Raw genomic sequence first — 15,000 nt, 5'->3', positions numbered from 1 at the left:
CGAATATTTAACAGAAATGTTGAATGTGTGTGTGTGTGTGTGTGTGTGTGTGTGTGTGTGTGTGTGTGTGTGTGTGTGTGTGTGTTCTGAACCAATGGCTGATAATAATTAATTTATCCAACTTTTTTGTTTAATATTTAATGTGGAGCAACTTTTTTTTTTTTTAATGAAATTTAACTTATTTTGATTTTAACTTTAAATTTTACTTATATTTTGACTTTTCCATCAAAAATTTTAGTCTGTAAAGGTATCGAACTTATTATACTTTTGAATCTGAAATGAAATTTATTATGTTTAACTTTAAATTTTACTTTTTCTCTTTTTTCACTCTTCATTAAAAAAAAATGGATGTTATTTTTTTTTCCTGTACAAAATTTTGCTTTTACTTCACTTAACATACAGTGCACTTAACATACGCAATACAAAACACACAACAGCGATGCGTAACACACAAATAACACTCGACTGTAAAGTATTGCAGGCACAATTGATATCGTACAGTAAACATTTCACCATTTAAGTACTAGTATTTTGAAATATGCATGTATGTATGTACGTATGTATTTGTATATGCATTTATTTTCATTATTACTATTTGGGACACTTTTAACCTCAGTGCAGCACCGTTTACAAATAAACAGTAGGTAGACAGCCCACCACTGCCTGGCTGCGTAGTGGTGGTAGCAGTGTGCAGTAGTCGTAGTGGTGCTTGGCGCTGCACTGTGCTTGTTTGTTTGTTTGGCTTGTAGTGTGTAGTGATGCATTACGTGATGACTGGTACTTCTTTTTACTTCCATTACGACGACAACACCAACAGCAACAACAACTACTACTACTACTACTACTACTGCTACTACTACTACTACTACTACTACTACTACTACTACTACTACTACTACTACTACTACTACTACTATCACCATTCCCCTTTATTCCCAAACCCCTCCCAGCATCACACAACCTAACCTAACCCTCCTCATCACCCCTATCCCCACCATCTCTTCTCCCCAACACATGCTATCCTTCCCACTTCTTTAACGTCTCCATCTCTTCCCTATCCCTCCCCAACCATCTCCATCACCCCATTACCCCCCATAACTCACACAGCTTCCTCACCACAGCTATTCTATTTGGCGATCCCACCCCGGTGAGTTCCAGCGACTGTAAGACTCCTGATGGCGCCCCCGGGAGGTGTGTGCCTCTGTCGGAGTGTCCCTCGATCATGGATGGCCTCACCTCTAACAGAACCAGGGCCTTCTTCTCCTTCCTGCAGGCGTGAGTGTTGGTGGTGGTGGTGGTGGTGGTGGTGGAGAGAGTGGAGGAATGTTTGTTGTTGTTGTTGTTGTTGTGGTTGTGGTTGTGGTTGTGTTGTTAATGTTGTTGTTATTAGTAGTGGTAGTAGTAGTAGTAGTAGTAGTAGTAGTAGTAGTAGTAATATATGTAGTGTGATTGACCAAGCAGAGAAAGAGAGAGAGAGAGAGAGAGAGAGAGAGAGAGAGAGAGAGAGAGAGAGAGAGAGAGAGAGAGAGAGAGAGAGAGAGAGAGAGAGAGAGAGAGAGAGAGAGAGAGAGAGAGAGAGAGAGAGAGAGAGAGTCATTAATATCAATTTATGTTTTTCTTCTCTTATCTTTATTTTATTCCTCCTCTCTTTATTCCTATTCCCTGCGTGTGCTTTATTCTGTTTTATCTACCTATCTATGTGTCTGCTTCCCTCTCTTTCTCTCTCTCTCTCTCTCTCTCTCTCTCTCTCTCTCTCTCTCTCTCTCTCTCTCTCTCTCTCTCTCTCTGTCTCTGTCTGTCTGTCTGTCTGTCTGTTTCTCTGTCTGTCTATCTGTCTGTCTATCCGTCTATCTGTCTGTCTATTTATCTATCTTTATCTATCTATCTATCTATCTATTTATCTATTAATTTACCTACCTACCCATCATTTTATGTATCACCAATAACCCTGCACTCTCTCTCTCTCTCTCTCTCTCTCTCTCTCTCTCTCTCTCTCTCTCTCTCTCTCTCTCTCTCTCTCTCTCTCTCTTGCAAGGGCGCACATCTAGGCCAGGTGAGGGCAGGAGTTTCCTATATTCAAGGTGAAGAGAGCGATAATTAATTACACAGGTAACTTTCTTCTTTAGTGTTTGAAAGCCCTGCCCTTATTGTTGCTCAGGTGTTTCATTGAATTAAAGGTAAAGGTGATGGTAGTGTTGATTGTGTGTGTGTGTGTGTGTGTGTGTGTGTGTGTGTGTGTGTGTGTGTTTCTTTTTCTCTGTTTTGATTTCGCTTTTTTTTATTCGTTTCTTTGTTTGTGTGTTTGTTTGTCTGTCTGTCTATCTGTTTGTCTGTCTGTCTGTCTGTTTCTGTTTCTCTCTCTCTCTCTCTCTCTCTCTCTCTCTCTCTCTCTCTCTCTCTCTCTCTCTCTCTCTCTCTCTCTCTCAACCTAACTTAACGAAACAAACCTAACCTTATAATTTCTCTCTCCCTCTCTCTGGTCACCACCACCACCACCACCACCACCACCACCACCACCAGGAGCGTGTGTTACTACGACAAAGCAACACCAGTCATCTGCTGTGGTGACCTGGAGACCCCCCAGCTGGTGAGGAACCCCCACCCACCTCCTCCACCACCACCACTGCCTCTAGTAGCACCACCATCCCCCTCCCACCCCCACCCCTAGCACTCCCGCTACTAGCACCACCACCACACCTGCCCCTCCCACCACCACCACCACAACTGTTGATACCACACCTGTGTCCACCGATGCTCCAGGTAAGGGAAGACAGGTGTGGGTTTTTTGTTAATTGTTTTTTTTTTTTTGTGGTTATTGTGTTTTTTTTTTTTTTTTTCACATTTTTAGTTTTTTGTAGTGGCATAATATTCTTTTTTTGCCAGTGGTTTGCTTATCGTGTATTTTTCACTATATATTTTCTTATTTTTCTTTTTTTTCTTATACATTTTAATATATATCGCCATTTATTTTTCATGCTTTTCTTTCTTCCTGCTTGTAGTTCGCTTATACTAATTTCCTGAAGTATTTTTTTTCTTTCTTTTTTTTCTTTTTTTTTTACGCCACTATATTTTTTCTTAGTATGTTTATAAATCTTCTTATTCTACTTTTATTTTTTATTTTTTTTATTTTTTTTTCTAGTGGTGTTTAGTTGGCAGTTGCATTTTGTCAGTGATCATTAGTGTTTGCTTAAGTGTCTTGCTTGCCTTTACGTAGCTGGTTAGTGCAAGCATGATTAACTGAATGAATACTGAAGTGTTGTATGTATGTATGTATGTATGTATGTATATATATTATTATTATAGTTATTCTCAGTTCAGTAAATACATCAAAATACAAAAATACTATTGTCCTCATTCTAGTATGATTTTTTTTTCGTCTTAATTAAATGATCTGTGTGTGTGTGTGTGTGTGTGTGTGTGTGTGTGTGTGTGTGTGTGTGTGAGTTGAGTGTTTGTTTGTTTGTTTGTTTGTTTGCATGAGGTGTGCCTGAGGTAACTGGCTGTCTGTTTGTCTGTCTGTTTGATTGTTTGTTTGTTTGTTCGTTCCCATGACGTGTGACTGAGGTATTGTTTGTCTGTGTGTCTCCCTTCCCCTCTCCCTCTCCCCTTCCTCCCCCGCACTCCCTCCTTCCCCCTCTCTCCTACCCACACCCCGTCCCCACCTTCCACCACCACTAATCACTACCACCACCACCACCTAACTCAGAAGAAACAAGCACCACCACAACCACAACCACCACCACCACGACCACGACAGAAGCTCCCACTACCACCGCCACCGCCACGACCACCACGGGGACCTCACCACACGGGGCGGACCTTCTGCCAGAGGAGGACACCTGTGGGAAGAGTGACGAGTTGGCCAGAGTGAGGATTGTGGGAGGAACTGAACCCAAGGAAGGTGAGGAAAGTGCTGGGCTTAAGTTTGACTCTGGGTAGGTCTTCAGTCAAGGGTTTTTATAATGGCAAGTCTCGTAACGGTGAGGCAGAAGGGGGTGATCTTAATCTTGAGCTTGGTTTTGCTAGTGCTGTTGAAGTGGTGGGTGCGTGGGTGTGATTGACTGGTTGATTGATTCATTGATTGTTACTGTTGTTGTTGTTGTTGTTGTTGTTGTTCTTGTTCTTTTCAGGTGATTTTTACAGGTGTTTCCAGGTAAATTGAATGAAAAAGGTGTGTTATGAAGGAAAATACATCTCTCTCTCTCTCTCTCTCTCTCTCTCTCTCTCTCTCTCTCTCTCTCTCTCTCTCTCTCTCTCTCTCTCTCTCTCTCTCTCTCTCTCTCTCGAAATTTAAAATAAAGCATAAATACAAACTTATAAATCTTTGTATAAAAAATGCACAGTCATGTAGGGAGGCAGGTATGGCTTTGCGTAGGCGTGTGTGGCTGTGTATAACTAAGTGTATAGACTAGATATATGTGGGTATATATGCGTATTTATAGAGGTAAGTGTAAATATGACTACTAGACTTGATAATCTTAGTACTTACTCTTACTTGTAGTGTTACAGTTAAGCATATAATTCTGTATAATTCTGGACTATCTATCTATCTATCTGTCTGTCTGTCTATCCATCTGTCTATCTATCTATCTATCTATGGTGTCATGTATAGGTATTTACAGAAGAACATAAAAGAAAGCAATGGAAGCTGCAAGAAGCCATGAGGCCTACACGTGGCAGTTCCCGGATGAAACACACCTGACTGTCCACGTATTATCCCATCCATAAATTTGCCTAATCTTTTAAAGCTCCGTAATGACTCAGCACTAACAGATATACGAGTATGTATGTGTGTGTGTTCATCTGCGTCTGTTCCCCAGGCTCGCATCCGTGGCTGGCTGCCCTGGGGTACGAGAACAGCCGGGGAAACACGCAGTTCTTGTGTGGCGGGGCGCTAGTGACCAGCCAACACGTGGTGACGGCTGCCCACTGCGTGAAGGACCGCGCCGACTTGTGAGTATGGTGGTGGTGGTGGTGGTGGTGGTGGTGGTGTGTGAGAAGGGCAGTGATGGTGGTGTGTGTGTGTGTGTGTGTGTGTGTGTGTGTTGTAAGGAGGGGTGGGTGGAGAAAGATGTATGTGTGGTGGGAAGGTGTCTGTGTGTGTGTGTGTGTGTGTGTGTGTGTGTGTTGTAAGGAGGGGTGGGTGGAGAAAGATGTATGTGTGGTGGGAAGGTGTCTGTGTGTGTGTGTGTGTGTGTGTGTGTGTGTGTGTGTGTTTAGTATAAATAAACTAACAAAAAAAAATACCAAAGAAAGACAAACAAATAAGAAAAAAAAATATAATGTTTCAGAAAACGTTTCTATATTTCAACTGTACATACGAGTATGTTGTAGTTGTAAAATTAGAACTACAACAATAATAGTGGTGTGTGTGTGTGTGTGTGTGTGTGTGTGTGTGTGTGTTCAAAATGTCTTTTATTCCTTCACACCTCCTACTCATCCTTCCTTCATTGTTCATCCCTAATAGCTGCCTTCCTGCTTGCCTGCTTGTCTTTCCTCCTCCTCCTCCTCCTCCTCCTCCTCCTCCTCCTCTTCCTCCTCCTCCTCCTCCTCCTCCTCTTCCTCCTCCTCCTCCTCCTCCTCCTCCTCCTCCTCCTCCTCCTCCTCCTCCTCCTCCTCGTCTTCCTCCTCCTCCTCCATATCTTGTAATCCTCTCTCACCTTGGTTCGCAAACTTCATCTTTTCCCTCCTCCTCCTCCTCGTCCTCCTCCTTAAATAGATAGATAGATAGATAGGTATAAATATAATTATGAATGTGTATTATTTCTTTGTATTTTTTAGCTTCTTTGTTTTCTCTCCCCCTCCTCCTTCCCCTCCTCCTCTCCCTCTTCCTCCTCCTCCTCCTCCTCCTACCCCTGACTCGTCCCTCACCTCATTTCCTTTCACCTTAGTCAATATTCACCACAATTCTCTCTCCCTCCCTCTCCCTCCCTTTCACCTTCACATCTCTCCCTCTCCCTCTCCCTCTCCCTCATTCCTGAACACCACACTCACTCTCTCACCACATCCTCCTCTCCCTGCATTTTTATCACTCACTCGAGACAGACAGACAGACAGACAGACAGACAGACAGACAGACAGACAGACAGACATATATTCCTGCATGATAACTTTTTCTTCATATATTTTCTTTATTTCCCTTAAAACAGTTTACCCAGTGATTGTTTTCTCCCCATCCTTATTGTTATTATTATTATTATTATTGTTATTATTATTATTATTATTATTATTATTATTAGTAGTAGTAGTAGTAGTAGTAGTAGTAACAGTGGTAGTAGTAGTTGTAGTAGTAGTAGTAGTAGTAGTAGTAGTAATAGTAATAATAGTAGCAGTTGTTGTTGTAGTTGTAGTTGTTTACCTCCAAATTATTCATACTTCTTGCTATTCTTTCCCTTTTTTTCTTCTTTCCTTTTCCTTTCTTCTTCCTTTCTTTTCCTTCCTCCCCATTTTCTTTCCTCCTTGGCCTTCCTTTCCCTTTCCCTTCCCTTTCTTTTCCTTCCTTTCCTTTCCTTTCCTTTCTCTACCCTCCCCTTCCTTTAACCTCTCTCCACCTGTACCTCCACTACCACCACCACCACCACCACCACCACCACCACCTACACCCCTCCACCCCCCAACCCTCACCCTGTCTCACCCACCTCTCCCATCGCTGACCCCCTCTCATCCCCCTCTACCACCCCCAGGACCGTGGTTCGCCTCGGGGACCACGACTTGGAGAGGGAGGATGACGCAAACCACGAGGACTTTGGCATCGAGAAGTCCACCCTCCACCCTGACTACAACACTCCCACCTCCTTCGCTAACGACATCGCGGTCATTAAGCTGTCCAGGCCCGTCAACTTCAGGAGTACGTGTGTGTGTGTGTGTGTGTGTGTGTGTGTGTGTGTGTGTGTGTGTGTGTTTACTGAGCTATACAAGCATTTCTTTCCTTCTTAATATCTTTTTATTTCATTTTATTTACTTTACCATCTCTCAATCTTTATTTGTGTATTCATCGTCAGCTTCATCACCGCCCTCTTGTGTCTCTCTCCCTCCTTCTTTCCCCTCTCCCTCTCTCATACCTGCCCCCCCCTTTACCAGAGGACCTCCTGCCGGTGTGTCTGCCGCTGTCTGAATCCCTACACAACAAGTCCCTCGTCGCCTTCTTCGGATACGTGGCGGGCTGGGGCGCTGTCTCCTTTAGTAAGTGTTTAGTGACATGTTGATTTATTTGTTTATTGATTGATTGTTTGATTAATTGAATTTTTGTTGTTGTTGTTTTTATTTTTATTTTATTTATTTATTTATTTTTTGTCTGTCAGTGTGTCTGTCTCTTTGGTTAATTGTTCGTTTGTTTGTTTTGTTTTATTTTGTGTATTTATTTATTGTTAGATTTTTTGCTGTGCTCTTAAATTTTTCCACTTCATATTTATTTATTTATTTATTTTTTCTTGAGGCTTTCTTCTCTCTGTCTGTTTACATCAGTGTCTGTGCATCTATTTTTATTTATTTTTTATTTATTATATTTCATTGATTCATTTTACTTATTTATTTATTTATTTTTGCACTGTGTTCATTTCTTCTTATCTTTTCTTAATGTTTTCTCTTCTGTTTGTCTGTCTCCTTCATTAAGTGTCTTTTTATTGGAGGAGGAGGAGGAGGAGGAGGAAGGTAAAAAGAAGCAGGTAAGAGAAAATAAAGAAGAAGAAGAAGAAAAAAAAAAGCAAAACAGAGATAAAAAAAAAGAGGAACAAGGAGAGATATTAAAAGTAATAAGATTGTATTTGAATTACTGCCTGTCCCCTTCAGCTAGCATTCTTTTTATTGAATTACCTTAGTTTTATTTATTTCACTTCACTATCTTATCCATCCTAACCACCACCACCAGAATCTCCCTATTGAATTACTTTAGCTTCATTTATTTAATTTATTTTGTATCTTTCACCACCACCTCCACCACCACCACCACCTCCACCACCACCACCTTCACCGCCTCCTTCAGATAACGTGTCTTCGTCCGTTTTGCTGCACGTGCGCCTTCCCATCCTGAGCGAGACGGAGTGTGCCCTCAAGTACAGCCGCTTCAGGAACATTGCCGTAGACGAGACGACCCTCTGCGCAGGTGTGGGAGGCAAGGACGCGTGTCAGGTGGGTTCGAGTCCATGAAGGTTTGTTTATGTTTTTATCTTGTTTTTTTTTTTTTTTTTTCTTATTTTTTTAATGATTTGTTTGTCTGTTGTTATTTGTTACTATTTTTTTCTTTTATTTCTTATTCCTCTTCTTTTATTAATTGATTTGTTTGTTTGTTGTTATTTATTTTGTTTTCTTGTTTATTTCTTGTTTTTTTTTCTCGTTTTTTTCTTATTTCTCTTCATTTACTTATTGCTTTATCCATGTATTGCTATCATAATTTTTCCGTTTTTTTATTTTTTTTTCTCTCTTAAATTTTTCGCTTCTGTGTTTCTGTAGTTATCATAATTCTTTTTCCTTTTCTTTTTTTTTTTTTTGCTTTTCTGTTCATTTCCTCATCTTATTTATTTATTTATTTACTCATTTATTATCTATTTTACGGAAGACCGAAAAAATTTTATAGTTTATGCTTAAAATTGAGATACTACGTTTTTTTACTCTAATAATTGAAGAAAATGGTATTAAAGGATAAACTTACTTAATTTATTTGTAGGTTTTTGACGTACATACACACACACACACACACTCTCTCTCTCTCTCTCTCTCTCTCTCTCTCTCTCTCTCTCTCTCTCTCTCTCTCTCTCTCTCTCTCTTCAAACACCCAAACACACCTAAAACATCCCAAAACACTTTATTCCACTTTAAACACCCTTCCAAACACTTCTACACACCCAGCACAATCCCTCACAACACAATACTAACCCCCTCTCTCTCCCTCTCACTCTCTCTCTGCAGGGTGACAGCGGTGGCCCTATGGTGGTATTCCTTGAGGGCAGGTGGCGTCTTACAGGGGTAGTGTCCTTTGGGTTCCGCTGCGCTGAGCCTAACTTCCCCGGAGTCTATACAAAAGTCACACATTACACAGACTGGATCCTCTCCTCTCTGGATTAGTGGACGGGAAAGGTGAGGAGAGGAAGGGAGGAAGAGAAAGCGTGGGGGGAGATAGAAAGAGGGAGGGAGAGAAGGATAGATACATGGGACGGAGAAATAGATAGATGGGATGAGAGACAGACAGAGGGAAGGAAGAAGACAGAGGAGGGGAAGGAAAAGAGAGAGAGAGAGAGAGAGAGAGAGAGAGAGAGAGAGAGAGAGAGAGAGAGAGAGAGAGAGAGAGAGAAGCATTAATAAAAAAAAATAGAATAAGAGAAAGAAAGAAAGATAGATAGATAGATAGATAAAAAGAAACCAAGAAGGAATTTTTGTTAAAAGCTTTAGGAAGAGAAATAAGAGATAAAAGAAAGGAAGAGATAGAGGGTATTAAGACTATAGAGAAAGAAAAGCATTAGGTAAATAAATAAAAAAAAAGGGGATAAAGAAATAAGTGGGTAACCTTAGGAATTATCATAGAGAATAAAGAATAAATAAATAGATAAATAAGCAAAAGAAAGAATGAAGCTAATGTAGGGAATGAAAGAAAATAACGATTCCCCCTCTCTCTCTCTCTCTCTCTCTCTCTCTCTCTCTCTCTCTAAAAAAAAAAAAAAAAAAAAAAAATCCAGTGTCAGAACGGGATTCGAGCCTATGTTTTTCTCATTGCCTCTTAAAAAGGAATTAAATGCAATCCACAAACACTATTATGCATGGCTGCATTGCTCTTTTGTTTACCTGGCTCGGCTTTGTTCATCTTCGCGTGTGTGTGGAAAGCTGGCATTGACATTATTTAATATATTACGATGCTCTCATATTTCTTGGTCTTAGTGTTGTTTTTACTTTGTTTTTATTTATTTTTTTTATGTGACTATTACAATTCTTATCTTACTTTTTTTCTTTCTAATAATCTTGAACAATTTTTCTTCTTCCTTTTATAACTTTTTTTTTATATATTGTCTATTTTGAAACTTTTCATAAAATTTTCTCATGTAATTTTCATATATATTGTTTGTTTTCATTATTTCTCTCTCTCACGTAACTTCCTTCTTTCTATGTTTTCCTTTAATAACTATATTATATACATATATTTTTTTTATTTTTTTTATTTTTATTTTCACATTTTTCCTTATTTATCTGTTATAATTTTATTTATTTATTTTTTTACTTTTCTTTTGATATCTTTTTCTCTTATAAATTTCTGTACTTTCGTTTTCTCTATCAATACCCGGTGTCCCGGTATTTTATTTAATCATATTTTATCCTTTAGTATTGTTATCCCTTTTTAGTTGTTTTATTTATAGACTCCTAATTATATATATACCCTATTTCCCTTTAATTGTGGCTTACACCTGAAAAAAAGAAATATTTATAATAGGCTCGTGTGTATTTATAATAGGCTCGTGTGTATAATAGGCTCGTGTTTAGGCTTCGCTGTGATACGTAAGCCTAGCCTACCCGCTGCTCCTCTCCTATTTCGTTGATATTGAAAGTTACGCCTCTAAATAAAATGTAAGCACTGAAGTTACTCAAATTTGTGCCCCTTTGTGTGTGTGTGTGTGTGTGTGTGTGTGTGTGTGTGTGTGTGTGTGTGTGTCTTGATTCAAGAAAGGGTAACAAACAAATGTTTCAGTTTGTTTTTTGCTATTTTTTATTATTTTAATGTCTATCATGGAAGTTGGTGAGGTTTTGAAGGTTATTTTCATGATTTTATTGATGAGAGAGAGAGAGAGAGAGAGAGAGAGAGAGAGAGAGAGAGAGAGAGAGAGAGAGAGAGAGAGAGAGAGAGAGAGAGAGAGAGAGAGAGATCCTTAAAAAATCATGTTTTTGAAAATACGGGGCAGAATAAATAAAGGAAAAGATGAGAAGGAAGGATGAAGGAAGAGATGAGAAAGAAGGAAAGAGAATGAAAATAAATGAGAAAGAAGAAAGAAAGGAGAAGGAGAAAAAAGAAGAAGAAGAGAAGAATAAGGAAGGAAAAGGAAGGAAGGCAAAGCAAACTCGAGACTGATCCGAAGCGTCGACACGAGACTCGAACCCACGAAATACACCTCAAGTACTGAACAAAACATCAAAATAAACATAACCAGGAGTGAATACAAATAAATAATATACTTTCTTAGCATTTATCAACACTTTTCATGTGTCAACGATCATTGGAACCATAAGGGGAAGAAATAATATATATAAATAAAAGAGCGGTTACATCTTGGTTCTGGAGAGCGTCAGTGTTGAATGGACAGAGGTGGGGTTATGTTGTGTTGCGTCAGTGTTGAGAATTTCGTAATACCTCCTCTAATACTTGGATTCAACACTACGACGGGACGCAGGGAGGAGGAGAGAGCAAGGGAGAGTGTGTATCAAGTCAGTTAAGTCATGAGAAGTTTGGAATTAATGATAAAAATGTAAAGATAAGATGTGCCGGGAAACAATACGGTCAGTTTTTATTTATTTATTTTTTTTACGTGTTAGGTAATATGTGCTAGATTACCATTATAATTATTTGAAGATTACTGTTACTATTATGTATTAGATTACTGTTACTGCTGCCAGGTTATTATTACTATGTTAGATACTATGTTACCGTGAGGAGAAAGGGAGAGAGGGGGAGGCAATGGTGAGGACGAGAGTGAGGCATAGACAAGTGTGAGAGAAAACGGATACATTTTAGGGGTGACCTAATTAAATATGTATGTAACTCGTTTATTTGTTTCTTGATGTGTTGAGTCACTTTGTTAATTAATTACTAACATCCTTAACTTGCTAACTAACTTGAGTACTTGTTCATGCGTTTTTTGTGTGGGGGGATGACTTAATTAAACCAGGATGTAACTAGTTTATTTTGCCCATTAATTAAGACACCTAATTACTAAATTGCTGGCGTCTTTAACCCTTTCACTGCGACATGGCACAATTAGCAGCACCAGAAGCAATGCGTGAAGTCTTTATAAGCATCTACAATAAAGTCAGCGATGAAAAAGAAGACATTTCGAAATTCCTTCCCATTTCAAGGACTGGGTGAGGCTGGAGAGCAAATGATGTCTTAGACTGATTGGTAATTAGAGAAAGGTGACCCAAGTGGCACTCAAAGGGTTAATTTCCTGACTATACTAATTACCTATGCATTACCTGTGTGTGGGAGTTCCTGACTATACTAATTACCTATGCGTTACCTGTGTGTGGGAGTTCCTGACTATACTAATTACCTATGCGTTACCTGTGTGTCGGAGTCACGCTGGTAATCTTTAAGAGTCACGCGGTTCTGTTCCCCCCCTGTACAGTGTTGGGGAGGTGAGGGGATCGCGGGGTTTTGGTGTGGGGGGAAGGTGAACCAGGGCCAAACACCGCCTCTTATCACCTTGCACGTCGTTCCTTTCAGTGACATCTCCTCCACATCTTCAGCGACGCCCGAATGTTATACTGGTTACAAGCTGCAAAATCTTTTCTTTTCAGCGCCTATCTCTCTCTTTTTTTTTTTTTTTTTTTTTTTTTCTTGTGGATGTTTATAAAGGCTGTCGTGCTTCGTGTTCATTATCATCTTCCTTCATTTATTCTTTCTACTTTCTTACTTCCTTCTTCTCTCCTCCATTCTTGTCTCATTTCTCCTTCTTACGTATTTCATTTCTCCTTGGCGGCTCTTTGGCTACAACTTCGTACTTTGCTTCTAATGATACGAAGAGAGAGAGAGAGAGAGAGAGAGAGAGAGAGAGAGAGAGAGAGAGAGAGAGAGAGAGAGAGAGAGAGAGAGAGAGAAACCTTTTAAACTGTTAGAACGAAATAAGTACCTGCCCTCCCCCCACCCCTTCCCCCTCCTCTCTCCCGGTGTTTGCCTTCCCCGCGTCAGTCACACGAGGGGGAGCAGAAAAACAGCAATTGAAGCCACAGGGACGGTAATACTCGAACACAGCCATTAGTGGACCGCCGCGCCTCTTCCCACCCCGCCCTTCTCCTGTCCCCGTCTCCGCCCTTGCCCCGCCCTCGCCTCACGTAATGAACAACGCCTCCCCCTCCAAACACACCCTTCTCGTCTCTGGCATGGCACTCCGGGGGCGCCAATGCCACACCATAAAGTTTTTGGCACGTAAAGGATGAAAAAGTGAATAATGCAATGGTTTTCTCGCTTCCTCCATGTTTGTTTGTTTGTTTGTTTGTTTGTTTTATTGAGATGTGGTGAATGGAAAGTAACTGATATTGACTCATAGGGGAGGAAATGTAAATAATAGGGGGGAAAGTAAATGATATTGGGGAGGAAAGGGGAGGGAAACAGAAATATGGATGGGTGAGCTGGCTGTCTGATGAAATAGATGTATGAAAAGCAGGTAAATAGCCAAATAGATAAACGTGATAGATAAAACAAATAAATAAGTTAAGGATTACTTCTTGAATTCATAAATATTTCTCTCTCTCTCTCTCTCTCTCTCTCTCTCTCTCTCTCTCTCTCTCTCTCTCTCTCTCTCTCTCTCTCTCTCTCTCTCTCTCTCTCTCTCTCTCTTTCTTTTCCCACAGAACACTTCACATGACAAACAAACACCACCTAAACACACACACACAAAAAAAGAAAAAAAAATAATTCCACCTTTGAACACCTTAGTCTCTCAGTTAATTAAAGGCGAGGACAGGTAGATGGCCCAGGTGAGGTGGCTGGCGAGGGCAGGTGCGGTCATTAACAGCTCAGGTGTCATAAGTTGGTGCAGGTAATGGGGCTAATGAGGGTAGCCAGGTGATGAGTGCGTCAGGTGCCATTAGAGAGAGAGAGAGAGAGAGAGAGAGAGAGAGAGAGAGAGAGAGAGAGAGAGAGAGAGAGAGAGAGAGAGAGAGAGAGAGAGAGCGAGAGTTAATTCAAGTTGTAATTCTTATCCTCTTTATTTTGTTTATTTATTACATTTATCTACCTAAGTATTTGTTTATTTATCATTCATTTATCCACCAGTCAGTCCATCAGCTTATTTGTCTTTATTTCTTTTTATTCATTTTTTTACTTCCATCCATCTTAATCTAACCTAATTTAGCCTAACCTAACCTAACCTAACCTAACCTAACCTAACCTAACCTAATTTAGCCTAACCTAACCTAACCTAACCTAACCTAAACTAACCTAACCTAACCTAACCTAATTTAACCTAACCTAACCTGACTTAACCTAACCTAACCTAACCTTACCATAATTAACCTAACCTAACGTAACCAACCATCTAACCTCACCTAACCTCACCTGTCCCAACCTAACCTAACCATCCATTAAAATCTAACCTAATTTAACCTAACCTAACCTAACCTAACCTAACCTAATTTAACCTAACCTAACCTAACCTAACCTAACCTAACCTAATCTAACCTAACCTAACCTAACCTAACCAAACCAAACTAACCTAACCTAACCTAACCTAATTTAACCTAACCTAACCTAACCTAACCTAACTTAACCTAACCTAACCTAACCTAACCTAACCTAACCATCCATTAAAACAAACTATTAATTCACTCAAACACACAATTAATTAACCCTTCCTTAATTACCTGTACGCGCCAATCAGTTCAGCAGGTGACAGATGAGAGGAATCATAGGTGAGAGATTGCTAAGTGGACAGGTGAGAGTAATTAAGATGTTGATGAAAGCAAGGTATTAAGATATACATTAATTGCCTCACCTATAATTATTGGCCAAGGTGTAGCTCAGGTGAGGAGGAGGAGGAGGAGGAGGAAGGGAGAAGGATGGGAGAAGAAGGATGGGAGAATGAACAGGGATAAAAAGTAAGGAAAAGAGAGAGGAGGAGGAGAAAATGAAGGAAAAGAAAGAGACAGGAAGAAAAAGGAGGAAGTGAAGGAAAGGAAAGAGAAGGGAAGAGGGGAAGAGGAAGAAAAGAGGAAGTGAGATGAGATAGAGGAAGAGGGAAATGAGGGGAAGAGGTAAAAGGGAGAGAAGTGAGGAGATGAAAAAGAGGAAGAGGAAAGAGTGGAAGTGAG

The 15,000-nt window shown here is 40.0% G+C and overlaps 1 protein-coding gene and 1 long non-coding RNA gene across 2 annotated transcripts in view; both read left to right on the top strand.

Annotated features, from left to right (window-relative positions):
• Positions 1 to 9,629, top strand: part of LOC135092956 (venom protease-like) — an 11,924-nt gene extending 2,295 nt beyond the window's left edge. Inside the window, exons 3-10 of the mRNA XM_063991779.1 lie at positions 1,108 to 1,275; positions 2,669 to 2,760; positions 3,707 to 3,901; positions 4,821 to 4,953; positions 6,684 to 6,847; positions 7,081 to 7,182; positions 7,982 to 8,127; positions 8,905 to 9,629. Coding sequence (XP_063847849.1) covers positions 1,108 to 1,275; positions 2,669 to 2,760; positions 3,707 to 3,901; positions 4,821 to 4,953; positions 6,684 to 6,847; positions 7,081 to 7,182; positions 7,982 to 8,127; positions 8,905 to 9,060 — 1,156 coding nt within the window. The 3' untranslated portion in view covers positions 9,061 to 9,629. The remainder of the gene's footprint in view (positions 1 to 1,107; positions 1,276 to 2,668; positions 2,761 to 3,706; positions 3,902 to 4,820; positions 4,954 to 6,683; positions 6,848 to 7,080; positions 7,183 to 7,981; positions 8,128 to 8,904) is intronic.
• Positions 9,630 to 10,917: 1,288 nt separating this feature from the next.
• Positions 10,918 to 15,000, top strand: part of LOC135092889 (uncharacterized) — a 63,248-nt gene continuing 59,165 nt past the window's right edge. Inside the window, exon 1 of the long non-coding RNA XR_010263108.1 lies at positions 10,918 to 11,389. This is a non-coding gene — a long non-coding RNA (uncharacterized LOC135092889). The remainder of the gene's footprint in view (positions 11,390 to 15,000) is intronic.

The sequence above is a fragment of the Scylla paramamosain genome, chromosome 41 (genome assembly GCF_035594125.1).
Source record: "Scylla paramamosain isolate STU-SP2022 chromosome 41, ASM3559412v1, whole genome shotgun sequence".
NCBI classification, from domain to species: domain Eukaryota; kingdom Metazoa; phylum Arthropoda; class Malacostraca; order Decapoda; family Portunidae; genus Scylla; species Scylla paramamosain.
The sequence above is the reverse complement of the archived record's forward strand: the minus strand, read 5'-3'. Positions and strand labels throughout refer to the sequence as shown.